A 19,526-nucleotide genomic window follows, 5' to 3' on the forward strand; every position below is an offset into this window, starting at 1 on the left:
ATATTTAGGAAAAGCCTATTTGTTCATTTGCTGCTTTCTAAATGCCTTTGGCTTTACATAATCATCATACCAATGCAGCATAGTCTGAGATGTTATTTCCTGGATTCTTTTACTTGCAACCACTGCCATGATCCTGTTCCAGAGAGATGTAGCTATAGACTGAAAGAGCAGCCGACCCCTGAAAAACGTAGAGGTTGCGGCACTGATCACTGCTGCAGATGAAAACCTGTGTAGAAATTTTTCATGCTTAACCTAAGTACTAACAGCTTCCTTTGGACTGGAAGCCTTAGTGATAAAATAACTAGTTGATATATTATAATCTCTATTCTTCTAATAAAATGTGCTAAAGGTAAAAATGTTATTAAGAAGATCATAAAAATGAGAAAATATATTTACTACTTATTAAATGCTTGCTTACAGGTGACACACACAGAAGAAAATATACGTGGATCTGCAAATTTCAAACCCAGGTTATTCAAGGGTTAACTGTTCCATGATGAATGTAGCAGTCCCCATCTGTAATCTAATGCTTTCCTTTTGTTGTACCTCTGCTGACTTCCAATGGCCATATATATGTGTTATGTTCTACATGATCTTGGGCAGAGAACTCTGCCTGCATGTATTGCTGGCCAGATGGCCTGGAATGTGTATCTTTTAGGAAAGTTTTATGGTTTCACTGTGTCCTCCAGAATCCATCTGTTGTCAAGTTAATTCTCAGTGTAATGGTATTGCCAGGTGGGGCCTATTGGGATGTGTTTAGGTTATGAGAGTGGAGCCCTCTAGTGGAATACATTATTGACACAAGAAACAGGGATTACAGGGCTGGGATCTCTCTCTCTTCTGCTCCTCTTCTGCTCCATGTTAAGACATGGCCTTCCTTCCTTTGAAAGACTCAATGATCCAGGCATCATCTTGAAAGCAGAGAAAGCAGACCTTAACCTGCCCATGCCTTGATGTTTGGGTTTAACCCAAGGGGCACACAATTCAACTTTCTCCACATCGTGTTTTCCAACTTGAAACATCATGTGAAGGGAACTCATGACTGTGTCTGCCTGAAACCAAAATGTAGACATATTATTTCATATCATATTTTTTCACCTTGGGGTAAAATATGTGTGGTATAAAAAAAATTCAATGAAAACTGATATAACGTTTTGTGACCAAATATGATGAAAATCATTAATTTAAATGTCATTTACTGTGACGTCAGTCTGCATCGCTAATGATTAGATTGTATCCCCAATGTTATTTTTGAATGCATAAATAACTGCACAGCAAACAAAGTCAAACAAATGAACTTAGTTTGCATTAGAATCAACAAATATTAACAGTAGGATACTGGTCTCAAAATTAAGTATGGTGAAATTAAAAAAAAAATGTTCAAACTGCAGTTTGGATTTTGGATGAGAATGAAAGACGAGACAAACAGTGTTTCTGATGTGCAGATCAGAAATTCACTCTATGGATCATGGGTGATCCTCCTGTACTTCCTATGTGAAGCAAGATATGAAACAAAATGCCCATTTAGTTTTATCGCCTTCTTTGAGCTCCCAAAAGCTACGTTCTCTTGCTTGGGAGTGCCTTGGTACACTCATCCTTTGGTGAAGAATTTCTCATTGAAGAATTGAGGATTCTTGATTTCAAATCAAGAATGGGCATATTAGCATAAGATAACTATACGTATATCAAAATCACCACTAATCTATTAGACAAGCAGGCAGAATACGCATTGCTTTTTATAAATTCACATTTAAAAAGCACGCTAAATTTCACAAGAGGCAGGGTTCCTAATGAAAAAAAAATCACTGATTGAAATAGTTGTCTCACTTTTAGGTTTGTCCACATATTCTCACCTGGAACACAGAGCAGCAGAAACCCCAGGAGTTGTTATGGGGACATCTTGCTGCTTTTGACTTGTAACTTTTGCTTAAGCCACATCTCAGAGAAAAAGCCTCTTACAGATACTGAGAGGCAAGACCACTTTAGATGTGAGAGGAGGGATACATACAAATTATGACGATGTCCTATTGGTTTAAATACACAGACATCACTGTTGCCAGGAGATCGCCCTCCCGCCCCTTCCGTGAGTCTGAGATGCGCCCTCTGCTGGCACCTGCAATATGAGCCCGCCTGAGGCTCCGGCAGGGCTTGACCAGACCCCAGGCCCAGTCACAGAGTGAAGACAGAGTCCATCGCAGTTTAGGGGAGGCTCTGCAGTCATCTGGGGTGAACAGCAGCTCACATCCTCAGTCTCGGCCCAGGGCTACATTAACAACCCTCATGCTCTCTGTCACAATGTAGGCCGAAGAAACATTGATCCTGAGGACCTTTCACAAAGCATCACCCCATACAGCACTATGTTGATGAGATCATGCAATAAGCAGAAAATTATACACTGAAGACACCTGAGGAACAGAAGATAAGATTCATCGCTACAAATTCAAGGGCCTGTCTCATTGGGGAAGATATCAGGGATTTAGAGAAGGGGAGTGAGTCATGCTGGTCATTCCTTTCAAAGTAAGGGAAAATAATTTTGTCTTGCACCTCCAACCAATGAGAACAAACCACAGTGTTGGCAAGCCCACCCGGTAGTTCCATCACAACACATTCCACGCTTCGGTCTACTACACCATCTTGTTTATCAGCCTATTTGCAAGGCTGTCTGTTTGGAGTGGACTCAGAGAATGAGAAGTTCTGTCGCAAGTTCGGGTTCTGATACAGGTGGCTCTGTTGCTTGGGCTGTGTGATCCAGCACATTCCTTGTGCTCACAGAATTTCACTCCTGTGTCTTTCTTCTCTTCAGTCACCCAAATTCACCCAGGGGATATTTGGTACAAGCCTGTTAAGAATAATATAAAAGGCTGTGTTTTCATTTCTCTCGTCCTATCCTCAATATGCCCAGTCATCTCCCTAAGTCCACTATTGGATCCGTTGAAATGAAGACTCTGGTAGAACTTAATCTTCCAGATACACCTTTCATTTGCTTGTTAATAATGTTTTCTGAGGGTCCTGATGCTTTCCATTAACCCAAACACATACCCTCTTTGAGTGAAAAAGTTAAAACTTCTGTTTACAGTCCCATGTCCTGGCAGGCCCTGACATAGATGCTCCATGGCTTGCCGATTGCTTGAAATTAATCAAGCAACTCAACTTCTCTGTGTCTCAGTTTCCCTATCTGTGTAACTGTGACAATAATTGTGCCTACCTTACAGTGTGGTTGACAGTTTAAATAAAATAAGATAAAATATTTACAATAGTATTCAGGATGTTATGCATGTGACAATTAATTTTGTTTTTATTGTTTAAATATTCAGCACTACAATCATCACCATTATCATAAATACACTTACTTAGTATGGACAGTATTCTTAAATATAATCTAAGAATGTTTTATCCAGAAATTAAATTCTAGGGCTTTTCCTTCACTAACTGTACACACTCTTAAAATCCTAATGATTTGTTCTTAATCTGTGCTAAAGTACTCAGACCTTCAATAGTTCCCAACCATCCCTGTCTAAGGCATTACTACTTATCATCCATTATCAAAATGTTACCCTATAAAAGGTAACCATGTCCTGTTGCTGTCCTTCTTTCTTATGTAATCTTTATCCTACCTTGTTATCTTTTGTCTAATTCTTGCCCCAGGGCTGACAATAAGGCAAAGCTACCATCATTACTTGTGGGCTTGCTCCAATATAATTATGTCAGGTTTGCTGTCTTGGAAATGAGGACTCTGTCTTGCAAAGAAACATATTCATTGGGTCAAGATGTTATCAAATAAATGATTTTATCTACTTGTGATTCAATAATTAATTTAGACTGACTTGAACAGATTTTTTTTAATGACAAAAAGGAGAAGATGACATAAGAGGAAAATACAACACAATAGAAAATGCCAGCTATTGTAACTCTTGCTTCATGGATTTTTACACATATATTAGACGTATGCTGGGTATATGTGTGCAGTGATGATCCAAAACTGAATGGTACCTGGTTTAAGGAATGCCTGTATTACACTGTGTCTTATCTGCTTTTCCAATTATGAACAAAAAGCTACAGTACTATTTGTATGAGTATTAAATCTTCTAGCTGCCTGAGATAGAGGGAGAGAAGATTTACTGAGATAAAAGCCTTGGAAGTAGTAGACGTTTGTCCTGTGATGTTATGGCTGTTGCTGTGGTTGCTGTTGTTAGGAAATACAGTGGGAGTGAAAGCAGGTAGATTTACAAGCTCTGCTCTGCCTCATACTCACAAGCCCCTCTACAGATGGACAGATGGTGGTGCAGGAATCTCCGATACCTCTCAGAAGTCTTTTGCTCTTTCCAGAATCTTTCCTGATAAGTATTGTTTTATGTCACAGATTAGGTAGAGCTGGGTGTAGAAGAAAGGACTAGAGCAAGGGAAGAAGTTTTCAATCAAAGGTAGTTCTTGTAGACAAAGGGAAATGGGGTTTTTCATAGATTTATGCCACACTTCTATCATGTTAGGGAGAGAGGCATCAAACCCGGCTCATTCCTGAAAGAATCAGAACGTTATTTTAGACAGAAATAATGATGAGTTTCTTGTGAAAAGGATGTTTAAAATTCAAAGCTACTGATTTTTTTGTTGTTTTTGAGATAGAGTATTGCTCTGTCACCCAGGCTGGAGTACAGGGGCATGATCTTGGCTCACCGCAACCTCCGTCTCCCTGGTTCAAACCATTCTCCTGCTTCAGCCTCCCAAGTAGCTGGGATTATGGGCATGTGCTACCACACCTGGCTAATTTTTGTATTTTTAGTAGAGATGGAGTTTCGCCATGTTGACCAGGCTGATCTCAAACTCCTGACCTCAGGTGATCTGCCTGCCTCAGCCTCCCAATGTGCTGGGATTACAGGCTTGAGCTACTGTGCCCGGACCTACTAATGTATTAATATTATTCATCTTCTTGAATACACCAAGTGGTAAAGTGCAAATCCACACTTTAAACTTGAGATTTCTACTCCTATGTGAACTAGTGAGGAACAAAAAATTTCTATTGGTTGGGAGATGATGCTTGACAGTGGTCAGTTTGTGAAGTGGAGGCTCGTGTCACAGTATTTTTACGGTGTTACATATGAAAATGGTGAATGGCCTCATACCCAGAAGAATCAGCGTTTCTCATGAGCCATACTACCACAAGAAAGAACTGAATTGAAGCCTGTGACTACTTGATGAAGGGTGTATAAAGAAGAGGGAAAGAAAAAGGACACAAAACACAATATCGTACATGGAAAGGAGAAAGTCATTACACAGCCTATAAGAGTAAAATAATTAAAGAGAGGATATTATGAGTAGTTTTTGACAACTAACTTGACAAAAGTGGTGCAGGGCAGATTCTTGGCCTCACTCAGGAAGGAGCGCAGCGTAAGCGGGTGGTGGAAGGAAACGGCTTTACTGAGGTGGCCGTTACAGCTCTGTGACTGCTCTTGTGGAACGGAGCTCCCCATAGGCAGTGTGCCAGGAGCAGCGGCGCAGGGGCAGTTTTACAGTCGTATTTATCCCCTCTTTTAATGACATGCTAGTTAAGGAGTGGGTTATTCAGAAGTAGCTAGAAGATGGACATTAACTTTCAGGTGTTGCCATGGCAATGGTAAACTGATTTGGCCCTGGTGGGCATGTCTTATGGACAGGTGCTTCCAGTGTCTCTTCCTTGTGTCAGCTAGTCTTCAATCTGGTCCCGGGTTGAGTCCCATCCACCTCCTATCTCATTGCCCCTCAGAGATTAGCTACTCCTCCTTAATCTTAAGGGGACTGCAGAAGAGCAGAGTCCATTTTCTGTAAGTGCTTCCTGCTGACTTTATGGGTGCAGGCCTTCCCTAGCATTTGAGGAGTAAAAATCTTTGGTACCTGAACTAAGGGACCCGATGGCAGGATGCTTTCATTTGTGGGGACAGAAGACAGAAGGGATTGGACGACTTTTGAAAAACTTTATCATCTTTACAAGAAATTTAGAAGATATAAACTTTACTAGGAGGTTAAACAAGAAAACTATAATTGGAAGAGAGAGAAAAATTAATGCTCCTATGTCCACCCACGGAACCACGTTATTAATCTATGTGTTTGCAAAACAGCAGCCTTAAGTTTTCTAGGTTTTATAAATGGAGGTTGTGGTGTCCACCTTTTGTGCCTGCAGGACCTCGTAAGAAACAGGTTTAATCCTGGACAGTTGTACCCAACTAGTGACTTCCTGAAGCCTAACAGTAGTTAGAGTAATTAAGAATATCTGATAAGAACCTCCTATTCTGGTTATTATTCATTCTTGGGGGATCATTTTGTTGTTGTTGTTGTTTGAGACAGAGTCTCGCTCTGTTGCCCAGGCTGGAGTGCAGTGGCACAATCTCGGCTGGGCTCGCTGCAACCTCTGCCTCCTGGTGTCAAGCTATTTTCATGCCTCAGCCTCCTCAGTGGCTGGGATTACAAGCATGTATCACCATGTCCAGCTAATTTTTTGTAATGTTAGTAAAGATATGGTTTTGCTATGTTGGCAAGGCTGGGTTTGAACTCCTGGCCTCAAGTAATCCACCCACCTCAGCCTCCCAAAATGTTGAGATTACAGGCATGAACCATTGCACCCAGCCAGTTCTTTCTTTTAAAGTTTTTAGTAAGACTAAGTCTTCTGGTTAAACAGAGGAGCTATTATTCCCTTTTGTGGAAAAGGGAACTATTTTATTTTCATAATTTTAAAAGGCCTTTTGAATCTGGCCTACATTTTGAATAGTGGTAGAGTGACTCCCTGTTTCCCACCATGGCTTGAATGAGATGTTCTTAGGTTTCTTTATAGTTCCTTTGGCCAAGGAGTGTGGAATAAACAAATTTATAGACAATTAAATATTTTAAGTCAGACAGCATGGAGGTGGATAGGCACTCATTAGCCCTTAAGCACGTAGTTCACGAGATCAGGAGATAGAGGCCATCCTGGCTCACATGGTGAAACCCCATCTCTACTAAAAATAAAAAAATTTAGTTAGGTGTGGTGGCACGTGCCTGTAGTCCCAGCTACTCGGGAGGCTGAGGCAGGAGAATCGCTTAAACCCAGGAGGCGGAGGTTGCAGTGAGCCGAGGTCACACCACTGCACTGCAGCCTGGGTGACAGAGTGAGAATCTCAAAGAAGAACATATATATTTTTAAAGCTGTATAAAAATAAAAAAGTAAAGCCCCAAATTAGGTTATATATGTTAACAAACCAAGTACATAGACTAATATTATATTGGGGGAAAACATTGCTTCCACAGAACTCTAAGACAAAACACTTCAGTATCAAGGCTGCACCAACAGTCAGAACTGGAGGTGAAAAAGTCACAGCAGCTGATGAAGAAGCAAAAGGAGAGAGCAATGATCCCAGACCTGTTTAAAGGAAGAACAAGCTGAAAGCAGCAAAACACAACTGTTGAATCTCTAAGACACTAATCTCAGAAGTTTTTTTTTTTTTTTTTTTGAGACGGAGTCTGGCTCTGTGGCCCAGGCTGGAGTGCAGTGGCCGGATCTCAGCTCACTGCAAGCTCTGCCTCCTGGGTTCACGCCATTCTCCTGCCTCAGCCCCCCAAGTAGCTGGGACCACAGGCGCCGCCATCTCGCCCGGCTAGTTTTTTGTATTTTTTTAGTAGAGACGGGGTTTCACCGAGTTAGCCAGGATGGTCTCGATCTCCTGACCTCGTGATCCGCCCGTCTCGGCCTCCCAAAGTGCTGGGATTACAGGCTTGAGCCACCGCGCCCGGCCTTAATCTCAGAAGTTTTAAAAGAAACTCATTATCGTATCAAAGGCAAAATTTTCTGTTTTACTTTTTTTCTTGTTTTGTTTTTGAGGTAGTCTTTCTCTGTCTCCCAGCCTGGAGTGCGGTGGCACGATCTTGGCTCACCACAACCTCCACCTCCCAGGTTTCAGCCATTCTCCTGCCTCAGCCTCCTGAGTAGCTGGGATTACAGGTACATACCACTGCACCTGGCTAGTTTTTGTATTTTTAGTAGAGACGGGGTTTTACCATATTGGCCAGGCTGGTCTTGTACTCCCGACCTCAAATGATCCACCTGCCTTGACCTCCCAAAGTGCTGGGATTGCAGGCACGAGTCACTGTAGCCGGCCTCAAAAACAAAATTTTCCATAATTTATCAAATCAGTAACTTAAGAAAACCCAGTTTCAATATGCAGACCACTTTCTAGAAAGTGACTGGGCCATCAATCGTTCTCTTCTCAGATTTCCACTTCCTGCATCGAAGGTATGAGATGAGGTAGTAAGATGTTATGAAAGTGGATGTAAGCATTTGTTAGTGAACAAAATATGACAAAAGCACTATTTTTATGTTTTAAATTTTTGTTTATTGTTTTATTTTTTTTAGACAGGGTGTCACTCTTTTACCCAGGCTGGAGCGTAGTTGTGCAATCTCGGCTCACTGCACCCTTCGCCTCCTGGGTTCAAGCAATTCTCGTGCCTCAGCCTCCCAAGTATCTAGGATTACAGGCAGGCATCACCATATCCGGCTCATTTTTTGTATTTTTAGTAGAGACAACACTTCACAGTGTTGGCTAGGTTGGTCTTGAACTCCTGACCTCGAATGATCCACCCACCTTGGTTTCCCAAAGTGCTGAGATTACAGGCGTGAGCCACCATGCCCAGCCTTAAAGCAGTATTTTCATTAAGTAAAGTGTAGAACAAAAAGTGTAAATAAAGTGACAAAAAGAAAACTCAATGCCGTTATGGAAAATGATAACTTTAGGGCAGAAAACAAGAGAAGGCAAACCAAGATTCCCATAGGGTGAGGCTCCAATCCACAATCCTAGGAGGAATGTCAATGCTGAGAACCCGGGAGCTTCCAGGGAATGGCCAACAATACCAAATGCTGAATACCCAGAGTCCCGAGTATCAGCCTAGGAGTGTCCCCACACCAAACGCCTGGAAGCCCTGGAATATCCAGGGGCTGATCAGTGCAGGAAATCCTGGAGCCTCAGTGGGGTGGCCAACAGTGAGCCTCAAAGTCCTGGTTGGGGCCATAGAACAATGTGACTCTGGCTTCTTAGAGTCAACAGAACAGGAGAATTCTTACAACCAAGTGTCGTGCCTTAAACAATTGCACAAACATAATTAGCAGTGAGCCAAAGCCAAAACTGCAAAGCGAACATATATATTGGGGCAGAAAATAAGATAAAATGACTGATGGATAAATAAAATGGCATTCGAGGAAAAATGACTAAGGGAAGGAGCAACGAGTATGTAGTCAGGTGTGCTATGGGGGAATTCAAATGGACTATCTAGCCAAAGGCCTGATTCCCTGGATCATCTGATATGGGGCAGGGGTGCAGAGGGGACCCTTACAGGTGTGCAGGAGCCAAAATGGTGCCAAGAAGTCTCTAATGTGGGGCCTGCGTGAAGATCTCTCCAGGGTCCCCAGTTCGGGTGGGTTGAGCTCCCGCGGGGGAACTGGAGCACGGAGCTGCTGGCCTGCATGACGCGGTGGCTATGTGGCCACTTGCCCATCCCCAGGGCTCCACTGCCTGTCAGGAAAGATGATGGCTCTTAAAACACCCTTTGTCCATTGTTAACAGCTCTGCAATGTAAGCAACTCTAGCTGTAATCGGTGTAGCGCTGATCACCATCTCACCCTCTCTCACTGGTCGCCGTCTTGCTACGTCTCCAATAACTGTCTTGCCCATTGCTGATCACTATGTCCATCTTCTCACAAAATACCATCTGTTGCTGTCTCTTGCTGTCCTGCTTCTCCGCTGTTTCCACTGACTCACTGCCACATCAAACTCTGCCTCTCACCATGTCCCATTTATCCTCCCTCCTCATTAAACATCCATCTGCACGTCCAGCCTTTGCATCCCCTGATGTCTCTGTCCTGGGCCAGGGACTGGAGAGTATTGTTCCTCCAACTTCACCAATAAGCCATGGTTCTCTCACATCAAACCTTCTCATTGCACCAATTTTGCCAAGAAGGTTTGCTGTGCACTGGTCTCCAACTTACCCAAATTGGGTGAGACACACAACACCCATACACACAACCAGTTACACGAAGTGGATTCCTACTTACAGAGAGTCAACCAGAGAGAGCAGAAAGCTGCCGGGGCCGATTGACTCGAGACCATGCATACCCAACAAGGACTGCAACTGAGGGGCCCTGGAATGCAACCCACCCTGGGTTTTATGTCTTAGAATCACATGACACACTGGGTTAGAGTGTTGAAGAAATTCCTGTTTCTAGCAGGGACAGAAACGCAGCCAGCGCAGGCTGTTCTGGCCAATCGTGCCCTATCTCAGAATGTTACAGTTCCAGAGCGTTCTATAGTTATTCCAGAAAACTACAAGCAGGAAAGGGACAGGGACTGTGTTGATTCATAGCAAAATGGAAACTGTACTGCAAATACCGTAGTGAAATCATAACTCAGTAATCTTTTTGTGACTGGCTTATTTCACTTAGTGTAATGTCCTCTAGTTTCATCCATGTTGTAGCATGTGTCAGAATTTCCCTTTTTAAAGCTAAATAATATGCTATTGTATGTATATACCACATTTGGGTTACCAGTTCCCTCCGTTGTGAACATTTGAGTTGCTTCTATCTTTTGGTTATTGTGAATAATTTGGTTCTGAGTGGGTATACAAATATCTCCTCAAGTTAATGTCATCAATTACTTGGGTATATGTCCAAAAGTGGAATTGCTGAATTATATATTATTTCCATTAATTCTTCAAGGAATCACCACGTGGCTTCTCACAGCAGATGGGCCATTTACTTCACCATGACAGTGTCCAGAGCAGTTCCAGGTCCCTAAATTCTCACCAAGACTGGTCATTTCTGTTGGGGAAAAAAAAAATCCTAATAGGTGAGAGGTGGGTTTTGTTTTTACTTTTCTAAGGATTAATAATGTTAAGCATCTTTTTCTATGCTAGTTATCTAATTATCTCTGAAGAATATTCTGTAGAGAAATGTTGATTCATGTACTTTTCTCATTTTTAATCAGGTATTTTATTTTTACTGTTGACATGTAGGACTTATTTTTATATAGTGGATATTATTAACCCCTTATCAGATATATGATTTACAAACATTTTCTTCTATTCCACATGTTGCATTTTCATTGTGTTGATTATGACTTTGGATGCACATTTTAAATTTTTATGTAGTCCAATTTATTTTCTTTTCTACTTTTGCCTGTATTACGGTGTTAAAGTTGTTAGTATCTAAATGTCTGTAAATACTGACTTACTATGCTGAGAAGGTCACACTGCACCATCTCTCTGATGATGGAGCTAAGAGTTTTACAGTCTCCCATTTTGTACCAGGGGACAGTGCAGCTACGTGAGAACCCAGTGGCTTTCCCCAGCTTATTTGTCTTGCATTTTTGGTGGCATGCATTGTTGTTTACATTGGCTTCCTCTGGCAGGTCCACTTGGAAAGCATTATATTTAGCCAGAAAAAAAGGAGGCTGTGAATGATGTCACTGTAAACTGTGTATATTCCCTGTTGCTAATGTCAAACCCATGAAGCATAAAAGGATTTACTAGAGGATATTAAATTCCTTGCAAATTGTTGAAGAGCCTTAAGGAACAGTCTCCAGACAAAGCCTCTACAGCAATTTCAAGAGTGGCACTGCTGGCACAGGCTGGGGAGGAGCTCCTGCTGCCTGAGACTCCACATTCAAGCTGTCTCCCGCAGAAAAGAGAGCAGCTCTTCTCACTACTGCCCCCAGAAGGACAGCAGCTCTGCTATCAACTACTAGAGAGCTGACCCCTTTCTCTGCAGACCTGCCTGTGTTGATGACATCTTCATTTCAGTCTCATGTAGATTCACCTGTTTTCATGGGTACAGGTGTTATTTCTGCCCAAGTGCATCCTGTGGCTTTCTATCATAAATACACATCTTTCTACACTTACATTTTCAGGAATTGCTAATATCAACAGCAACATGCTACAACCTAACATAAAGATTTCCTTTACAAAGAACATCATGCTACCCACATAACATTGTGCTTCCCAAAATGTGGGGGAAACTCCAATCTGTTCAGCCTAACACCTTCTAGGAAAAAAGGATCTTCTTTCATGAGTCACTAATCTGTTTACTTATTATTTAATTTGTGGTCTAAATTGTACAGGTGGCTAAAAATAGCACTTTGAGTTTTATAGAAAAGATTAAATTATTTAAAATACATATATGCATGGCACATTTAATTATTGTCACCAGCTTCTTTCATATTTATTTTATTCTCTAGTTTCTGGCAATACTTTCTCTATGGTAGAGTCTGGAAAGGCTACTCCTCATGTCTTTGGAGGACATGTCCTAAGTCCCAGATGTAGTGAAGAATGCCCATCAAATGTGTTGCTACAGAACGCTTTTGGATTGAGATGAGGGAGGGGAACTGCCTGATCTCACTCAAATGTGATCATTTTCCTGGTCTGGGTCACAGCCAGGCAGCACAGTCCTGTGGGCACAATATGTTCACTTGCCAGGTTTCTATCAAAATGAGGGTATCCTTCTTGACTGTGGAAAACACAGGGCAGGGAGAGGATCAAGGAACAGCAGAAGGAGTACTTGGGGTTGCCTGAGCTGCCACTCTGGTTTCCCCAAATGTTTTTTATCCATTAATTCATGATAATAAACACCTTTCTGCGTAACCAGACATAATGAGTTTTCTCAGATCCAACTGATTCAGGGATAAATCTAAAGAGAAAAAATAAATACCCTTTTCAACATTTAAAGCAACCAGGAGGCTGTCCCTGGTGTTTACACCTCCATATCCCACTATGCGTTTCATCTTCCCTTTGCCTCACTGGGGATCCAAGTGCAGGGAATGCTTCACATGACTGTGATCCCTAGAACTTCATCCTGATGACTGTTGAAATCTTCTCTGAGTTTTACCAGTGAAAATGGCAATAAATAGAAACATTCCAGAAGGTCCCCTAGGGTCCATATTTTCTGTACTTTCTCTCTAAAATATGTAAAATCAATTCTATTTGCTCTTGCTTTATATGGGCTAGATCTATGGCCCCAGCACACACCCTAATGCCTTGTGTTGACAATTTATCCAGTATTGTATTAAGTCTAAATGGTCACATGCTTATCCTATCATTTCTTCCAATTTAATGGTATAATTGTCATGTCAACTCTTTGGATTAAGAACCATCAACTAGGCTGGGCGCAGTGGCTCACAACTGTAACCCCAGCACTTTGGGAGGCTGGTGTGCACAGATCAAGAGGTCAAGGGATAGAGAACATCTTGGCCAATATGTTGAAACCCCGTCTCTACAAAAAATACAAAAATTTGCTAGGCATGGTGGCACACACCTGTAGTCCCAGCTACTTGGGAAGGCTAAGACAGGTGAATAACTTGTACCTGGGAGGAGGAGGTTGCAGTGAGCCAAGATCACACCACTGCACTCCAGCCTGGCGACAGAGCAAGACTACGTCTCAAAAACAAAAAAACAAAACAAACGAAAAACCATCAGCCAGAAAACTGCAGCCCTGAGAAAATATAGAGCATTTCAAGTTGTTCAGCTTGCATAACAATGATGAGTCTACAGCTCATTTTCAAGATATAAATATTCTGTTTATGGGAATAATAGCACCATTCACGGTCCGTGTTTCAGAACCTCCACCACATCTGACAGCATAGCAATTCAATAGCACAAGGGTTTATGTGCCAGCTTTGCTTCATTAATAATGTTTTTTTTCTCTGTCTATAGGGATAGCTGCCCCTGTGCACATGATAAGATCATGAGTTACACTTTCTTTCACTTTTTTTTGAGGTAAAAAAGTTGCTTGATCCAAAGCCATAGTATGGAAGACTTTCCTGACTCTGATGAAAGCACTTGGAAAATCCCCAAATAATATTTTATGCAGAAATATAACCGAAAAGAAAGGCAAATTCATATATAGGAAAATAACCAGTGCCCTCCTCATGTTACAAGAGGTCTACTAGTATCACCTGACCCCAGCTGTTCGTCTGAGCCCTGATGTGTGGTACAATGTTAGGGGTTCAGGAGGCGTTAGGTGTTCAGAAGAGCCAGTAGCCCTGTACATCTCAGTTAGTTGAAACTCTTATTATTGAGTCCCCACAGGGACCTCCATAACATTGGTTCATTAGACTCCCTGGGAAAGCTGGAAAAGGTGACTGACTGAATTCCAAGTGTTGAATCATCCTCATTATTAAAAACCTCATGCTCATTAATGGCATTTCAATTAATATTCACTTGGAAAACATTTTATGGCTCATTTTTGAAACATCTAGTCACAGCTCATCCAGAATGGCTTTGTCTGCAGTCATCCTGTTGTGTTTCTTTTAAGGCCTGATGATCTGCACTCCAGCCTGACGACAGAGCAAGACTACGTCTCAAAAACAAAAAATTATTATTATTAAAGTACTGTTCTGTATGCAATGTGCTGTTCTCTTTGCAATGTGATCATCAGATGCAACCCTTGCAGTTTACTCATTGTTATGGTTTTTACATTTCCAGGGCTTCCTTGACAATGGCACTGATGTGACTCCATCCAGCATCCATTGTTGTGAGAACTCTATTTGGCATATCATCGTCGTGGGCATGAACATAATGGAGACTTTACACGATGCAATGGTTACTATTCAACATTAGTCAAAATATGCTCTAGTCCTACCCTTGGAGCTCCACGTGGTTGGAAAAATATTTTAGGTAAGGACAACCATTTGGTAGAGTTTTAAAAATAAAGGCTACAAAGAAATTTTCTCTGGCAAGACTATGAACTATATGTGGTGCAGAATACCATATTTTTATGAAATGTAACAGATTATTTAAATGTATATGAATACTATATTTATAGCCAATGTTTTATCAAATATATATTTACTTCTATGTATCTTGAATAAATATATGCACATTTTTCCATAAATAAGGTAAATTTTATTTAAGGAAATACTAATTAGTTTTAATTTTGTCTTTAATTTTCCCTTAATCACTTCATAATTTGATTACTAAATGTTCACATTTGTACCACCAATTTAAGAAAAAATACATGTGTGTATATATAGGTAGAGGTATAAATACTGTATCAGTAAGATTTTATGCATTAAATATTGGTAACTAGTTAAATACTAAATTCAGTGGCTGATAACAGTAAACATTCGTTTTCATGCTCATGGATGTTCATGTTCACGATCATCTGGCTGATCAAGGAGAGGTTCAACTGAGTGGTTTCTCTGCAGGACACAGAGATCATCTTCAGCCTATAGATATCAATTGTCTGAAGACAAAGCTGAACAGCAGTGACTACACATGACACAAGATTCCTGACAGTTCACAGGCGTGAACAACATCCCAAACCGAGCTGCACAGTTGAATTTAAGTCCAATAATTTCTAACATAGCTTCACACATTTTAAATATATTCCTTTATTTCAGTGAGTACAAATTGTCCAGAAAATATTTGCTCCATTTAATTATAGAGGTGTTTGATCATTCCATGGACAAATAATTATGTTTTCAATCTTTACAAGTTTGAAAATATTTGCAAATGTACATTTGCATTAATAAGAAAATAAAGATGGACGTGTTTTCAACTTGTGCCTTTAAATATAATTTTTAAAAATGGCCTCATTGGGGGAAAAATCTTTTAACTTATGTAAATATGTCTTTTTAGCTCCCTTTTGTCCTATAGATTTGCCCAGTAAGAGGTCCTCCCATGAGATTTGCAAGTCAGAAAAGGATGACTCCATATTCTCCACTGGTACCTAAGAAAGACACAAGGACAGAGGTGAGGACTGCAGAAACACCTGGAAAGATGCCGTACGAAGCTGAAAGCATCAGCACCCCAACACGTAAGCTTCCAGACAGGACTGAGGACCACATGGTTAGATAGTCTGTATTTCAGGGGCAGATGCATTCTGTTTCCTGAGGGAGCACCAGAGAATCCTGGTTCTTTTTTTTTTTTTTTTTTTTTTTGAGACGGAGTCTCCCTCTGTCGCCCTGGCTGGAGTGCAGTGGCCGGATCTCAGCTCACTGCAAGCTCCGCCTCCCGGGTTTATGCCATTCTCCTGCCTCAGCCTTCCCGAGTAGCTGGGACTACAGGCGCCCGCCACCGCGCCCGGCTAGTTTTTTGTATTTTTTTAGTAGAGACGGGGTTCACGGTGTTCGCCAGGATGGTCTCGATCTCCTGACCTCGAGATCCGCCCGTCTCGGCCTCCCAAAGTGCTGGGATTACAAGCTTGAGCCACCGCGCCGAGCCGAGAATCCTGCTTCTAATATCAGCTTTCATGACTACTATACTTTTGGTTTTGAAAGATTGTAGTGTGAAAGTTAATCATAGGAATTAAGTCATTCTTGTCATACCCAACACAGACAAGAAACCAGGGGGGAAAGGCACTCAGTGTGCAAAGTATTGTGTCTAGAATGCAATTGAAATAGGCCCTATTTTCCCATGGAACTAATGTTATGGTTTTTTTGAATAAACATAGAAATTGACTCCCCCAGTCTTAAAACTCAAGATAGTTACATTTGTCTTATCTGAGTTCTTTTCTCAGGAAACCAACCATCAGGCCTCCAGATACTATCAAGGAACTGCACCTTACATATCACTGAATCAGGACAGTGAGACGTCAGACCCTTCACCCATTACGATTGACTAACTGACCTCCTGCTTCCTATTGACCAGATTATCTTCATTACCCCTCCCTAATTCCTGTTTTCCCACATTTCTTCCCTGCTATCTAAACTCATAATTTTAGTTGGTCAGGGAGATATATTCGTGAATGGTGTCCCATCTCCTCGGCCGCAGCAACTGATTAAAGCCTGTTCCTTGGCAATACTTGCTGTCTTAGTGATTTTTTTTCTGTGTGGTGAGCAGCAGGATCTACACGAAATCCTTGGCATTTCATCAACAGAATTCTCTTCAAGATTCACTGCTTTGGCTTCTTGTTCCTTGAAATCACATTTACCCACAACTTCTGAGATAACTTGATATAATTCTAGAATTCACTTTGTCCACCACTCCTTACCAGTCTGAGCTTACCAGCTCCCAACACTTCCTAGTGCCAATGAACTTTCTCAAAGAGCCATAGGTAATATTATCCCTTTTTCATAAAACTCTAACCTTCTCTTTGTTCTTCCAACATATTGAAGACCCCTGAGTTTTCCTGTATGCCCCATTTGGCAAATATTCCTTTGCAAATAAAACATTAAACTTAGAGATTCATTTCTACACTTTATTTAGACTTCAGTACTTTAGACTCTAATTCTCCATATTGAGACAATTCCTGCTTAGAACATCTATTTTGGCTCCTTCTCTGTTATATGAATTCCAACTGAGGCTATAAACTAGACTCCTCAGGTGTAAGCATCTCTGTCTTTATTAAAATAGGAGAGTCTTTGTCATGGCTGTGCAGTTGGGGCTGAGAAAGAGAAAAGTATTATGGTGCAGACATGACTTCATGTCCCCCTCTACCAACACCATCAGAGTGTAGCTGCATCTGAGGAACACTCTCAGCCCATGGAGGCATCAGGAGGAGCAGCTGGTGCAGTCCAGCCTCACACATCTGCTTCCCTGGGGGTTTATGTTCGGGTGTGTAACACTGTGGGAGGGGTACTGCTATACTGTAGACAGTAATAAGTTGCAAAATCTTCAGGCTGCAGGCTGCTGATGGTGAGAGTGAAATCTGTCCCAGATCCACTGCCGCTGAACCTTGATGGGACCCCACTTTGCAAACTGGACGCCTTATAGATCAGGAGCTTAGGGGCTTTCCCTGGTTTCTGCTGATACCAGGCTAACCAGCTGCTAATACCCTGACTGGCTTGGCAAGAGATGGTGACTCTGTCTCCTACAGATGCAGACAGGGAGGATGGAGACTGGGTCATCTGGATGTCACATCTGGCACCTGAGATTGGAAACACAAAAACAAATATTCAAACTATTGATCATATTATAAAGACTTTCTTGAATAGCCAGGCAGTACTGAGCACACTGGGCTGAGTAAACCGCTAGTGTTCTCCTTCCTTACCTGGGAGCCAGAGCAGCAGGAGCCCCAGGAACTGAGTGGGGACCCTCATGTCCATGCTATGTCCTGACTGGGTCTGACTCCTGCGCGAAGTGTGTCCAGCCTATTAATAAATCTTCAGGGCAGGAGGATGTGCTCTGGGAATATGCAAATGAGAAGAAGACGGGGCAGGCTGGGCACAGCTGCAGGGTTGGCTCATCTCAGTAGCTAAGCACTGGCTCAGTGTCCCCAGGTGTCCCAAGTAAGACCAGGGTAGCATAAATTTGTCTGCAGAGAATGCGTTTCTACTGGGGACTATTTTGTCATGAGAAACATTTTTTAGTTTTTTTTCTGACAATTTGAAATATTCCTCAGGAGTCAATGGAGTAATGTATTTCATTGGTGTATGGGGATTATTTAGGAGAATATTCTTGTTTGTAGGAAACACATAGTAAAATGCTAGACAGGATTCTCAGGTCTTCAAAAGTCTCATATAATTCGAGTTAGGGAAGGGGGTACGTTGTCCTATACTTTTAACATTTCTGTGAGTTTAACATTGTTCCTTTCTAAAAAAATTAAAAATAAAATTTATCGACACCATGCCGTATATATTTGTAAGTATTAGGTAATGGTGTTATGGCATTTTTTTTTACCAGTATTAGCTGAAGCAATTTACTACAGATACACAGATGATACCGTGTTTCCTTAATGCGTGCAGCACTCACAGATCCGCCATTATCAAGAGCTGCAGGTCTCTGTAATACCCAGAGACTAAATGGGATGCACCATATTCTTGTTTTGGGCACCTTCATAGTCAACCTTCTTTTCTCCCACTGAGTATTATTTCCCAAAGTTCATCCCTCTTAGTAAGGGTGACCACTGCATGGAGCATGTCCCTGCCATGCACCATCAATGACACTTTCTTTTATTACTTTTTATCAGTGAGTTAGGACGTCATCCCGGCCGAGATACCAGCCTCCCTGTTAACATCTTTAGGAAAAACATACTCAATCTCTTATTAAGCAACTACCTATCCTGTGTACATGGAAAAAACAATTGGATCCAAATGAAACTGGACACAGATTTGCACTCATTGTATCTCACATGTGTAATGTGCCCTAAAATGTCCCATCCTGGCTCAGTAACAGGGGAAGTGGATCCAATGATATCAGCATCAGTGGCCTACAGTCTAGGGCTGTACAAAAGTTTACTGATGCCTGACTAGGGGAGTCAAATCACAGTGCTGTAGCCTGTGTACAAACCTTCCTGCTGCTTTGTAAGCAGCCTGAATTGTAAGGGAACTTCTTTATATTGGGAGAAAGGAAGAAAGCTCTATTTGTCCTCTAAATATTTGCTGAAAATGAACGGACAAAAGGAAGATTAATAAGAGAAAAGGCAAACAAAATTCACTTAAAGTACAGTGGGATATCATTGCAGGGCGATTACCCAGATTACTCAGTGAGATCCAGTTCATATTTCCTTTCTAGGGAAGAGGGAAATCAGAAGTGTAGGCAACCTGCAGAGAATAGATGAGCATAGAATTGCATTCTCAAAAGAACATGTAATAGCCTTTCTGGAT

General features: G+C 41.5%; 1 long non-coding RNA gene and 1 gene segment (V, D, J or C); one reads left to right on the forward strand and one right to left on the reverse strand.

Annotated features, from left to right (window-relative positions):
* Positions 1–1,842: 1,842 nt before the first annotated feature.
* On the forward strand, positions 1,843–16,759 carry LOC105467692 (uncharacterized). 3 transcript variants are annotated; one of them, XR_011612177.1, is made up of 5 exons: positions 7,552–7,942; positions 10,706–10,842; positions 14,464–14,655; positions 15,619–15,796; positions 16,499–16,759. It is a non-coding gene; the product is annotated as an uncharacterized lncRNA (long non-coding RNA). The 3 variants fall into 3 exon arrangements; XR_011612178.1 differs by having other exon boundaries at positions 10,706–10,835; XR_979076.3 differs by lacking the exons at positions 7,552–7,942; positions 10,706–10,842 and adding an exon at positions 1,843–2,517.
* A 416-nt stretch (positions 16,760–17,175) lies between these two features.
* On the reverse strand, positions 17,176–18,026 carry LOC105467699 (immunoglobulin kappa variable 1-12-like). The segment is given in 2 exon segments: positions 17,176–17,848; positions 17,972–18,026. Coding segments are annotated over 2 exon segments (378 nt in total).
* Between the last annotated feature and the right edge of the window lie 1,500 nt (positions 18,027–19,526).

The sequence above is a fragment of the Macaca nemestrina genome, chromosome 13, assembly GCF_043159975.1.
Source record: "Macaca nemestrina isolate mMacNem1 chromosome 13, mMacNem.hap1, whole genome shotgun sequence".
Taxonomy (NCBI): domain Eukaryota; kingdom Metazoa; phylum Chordata; class Mammalia; order Primates; family Cercopithecidae; genus Macaca; species Macaca nemestrina.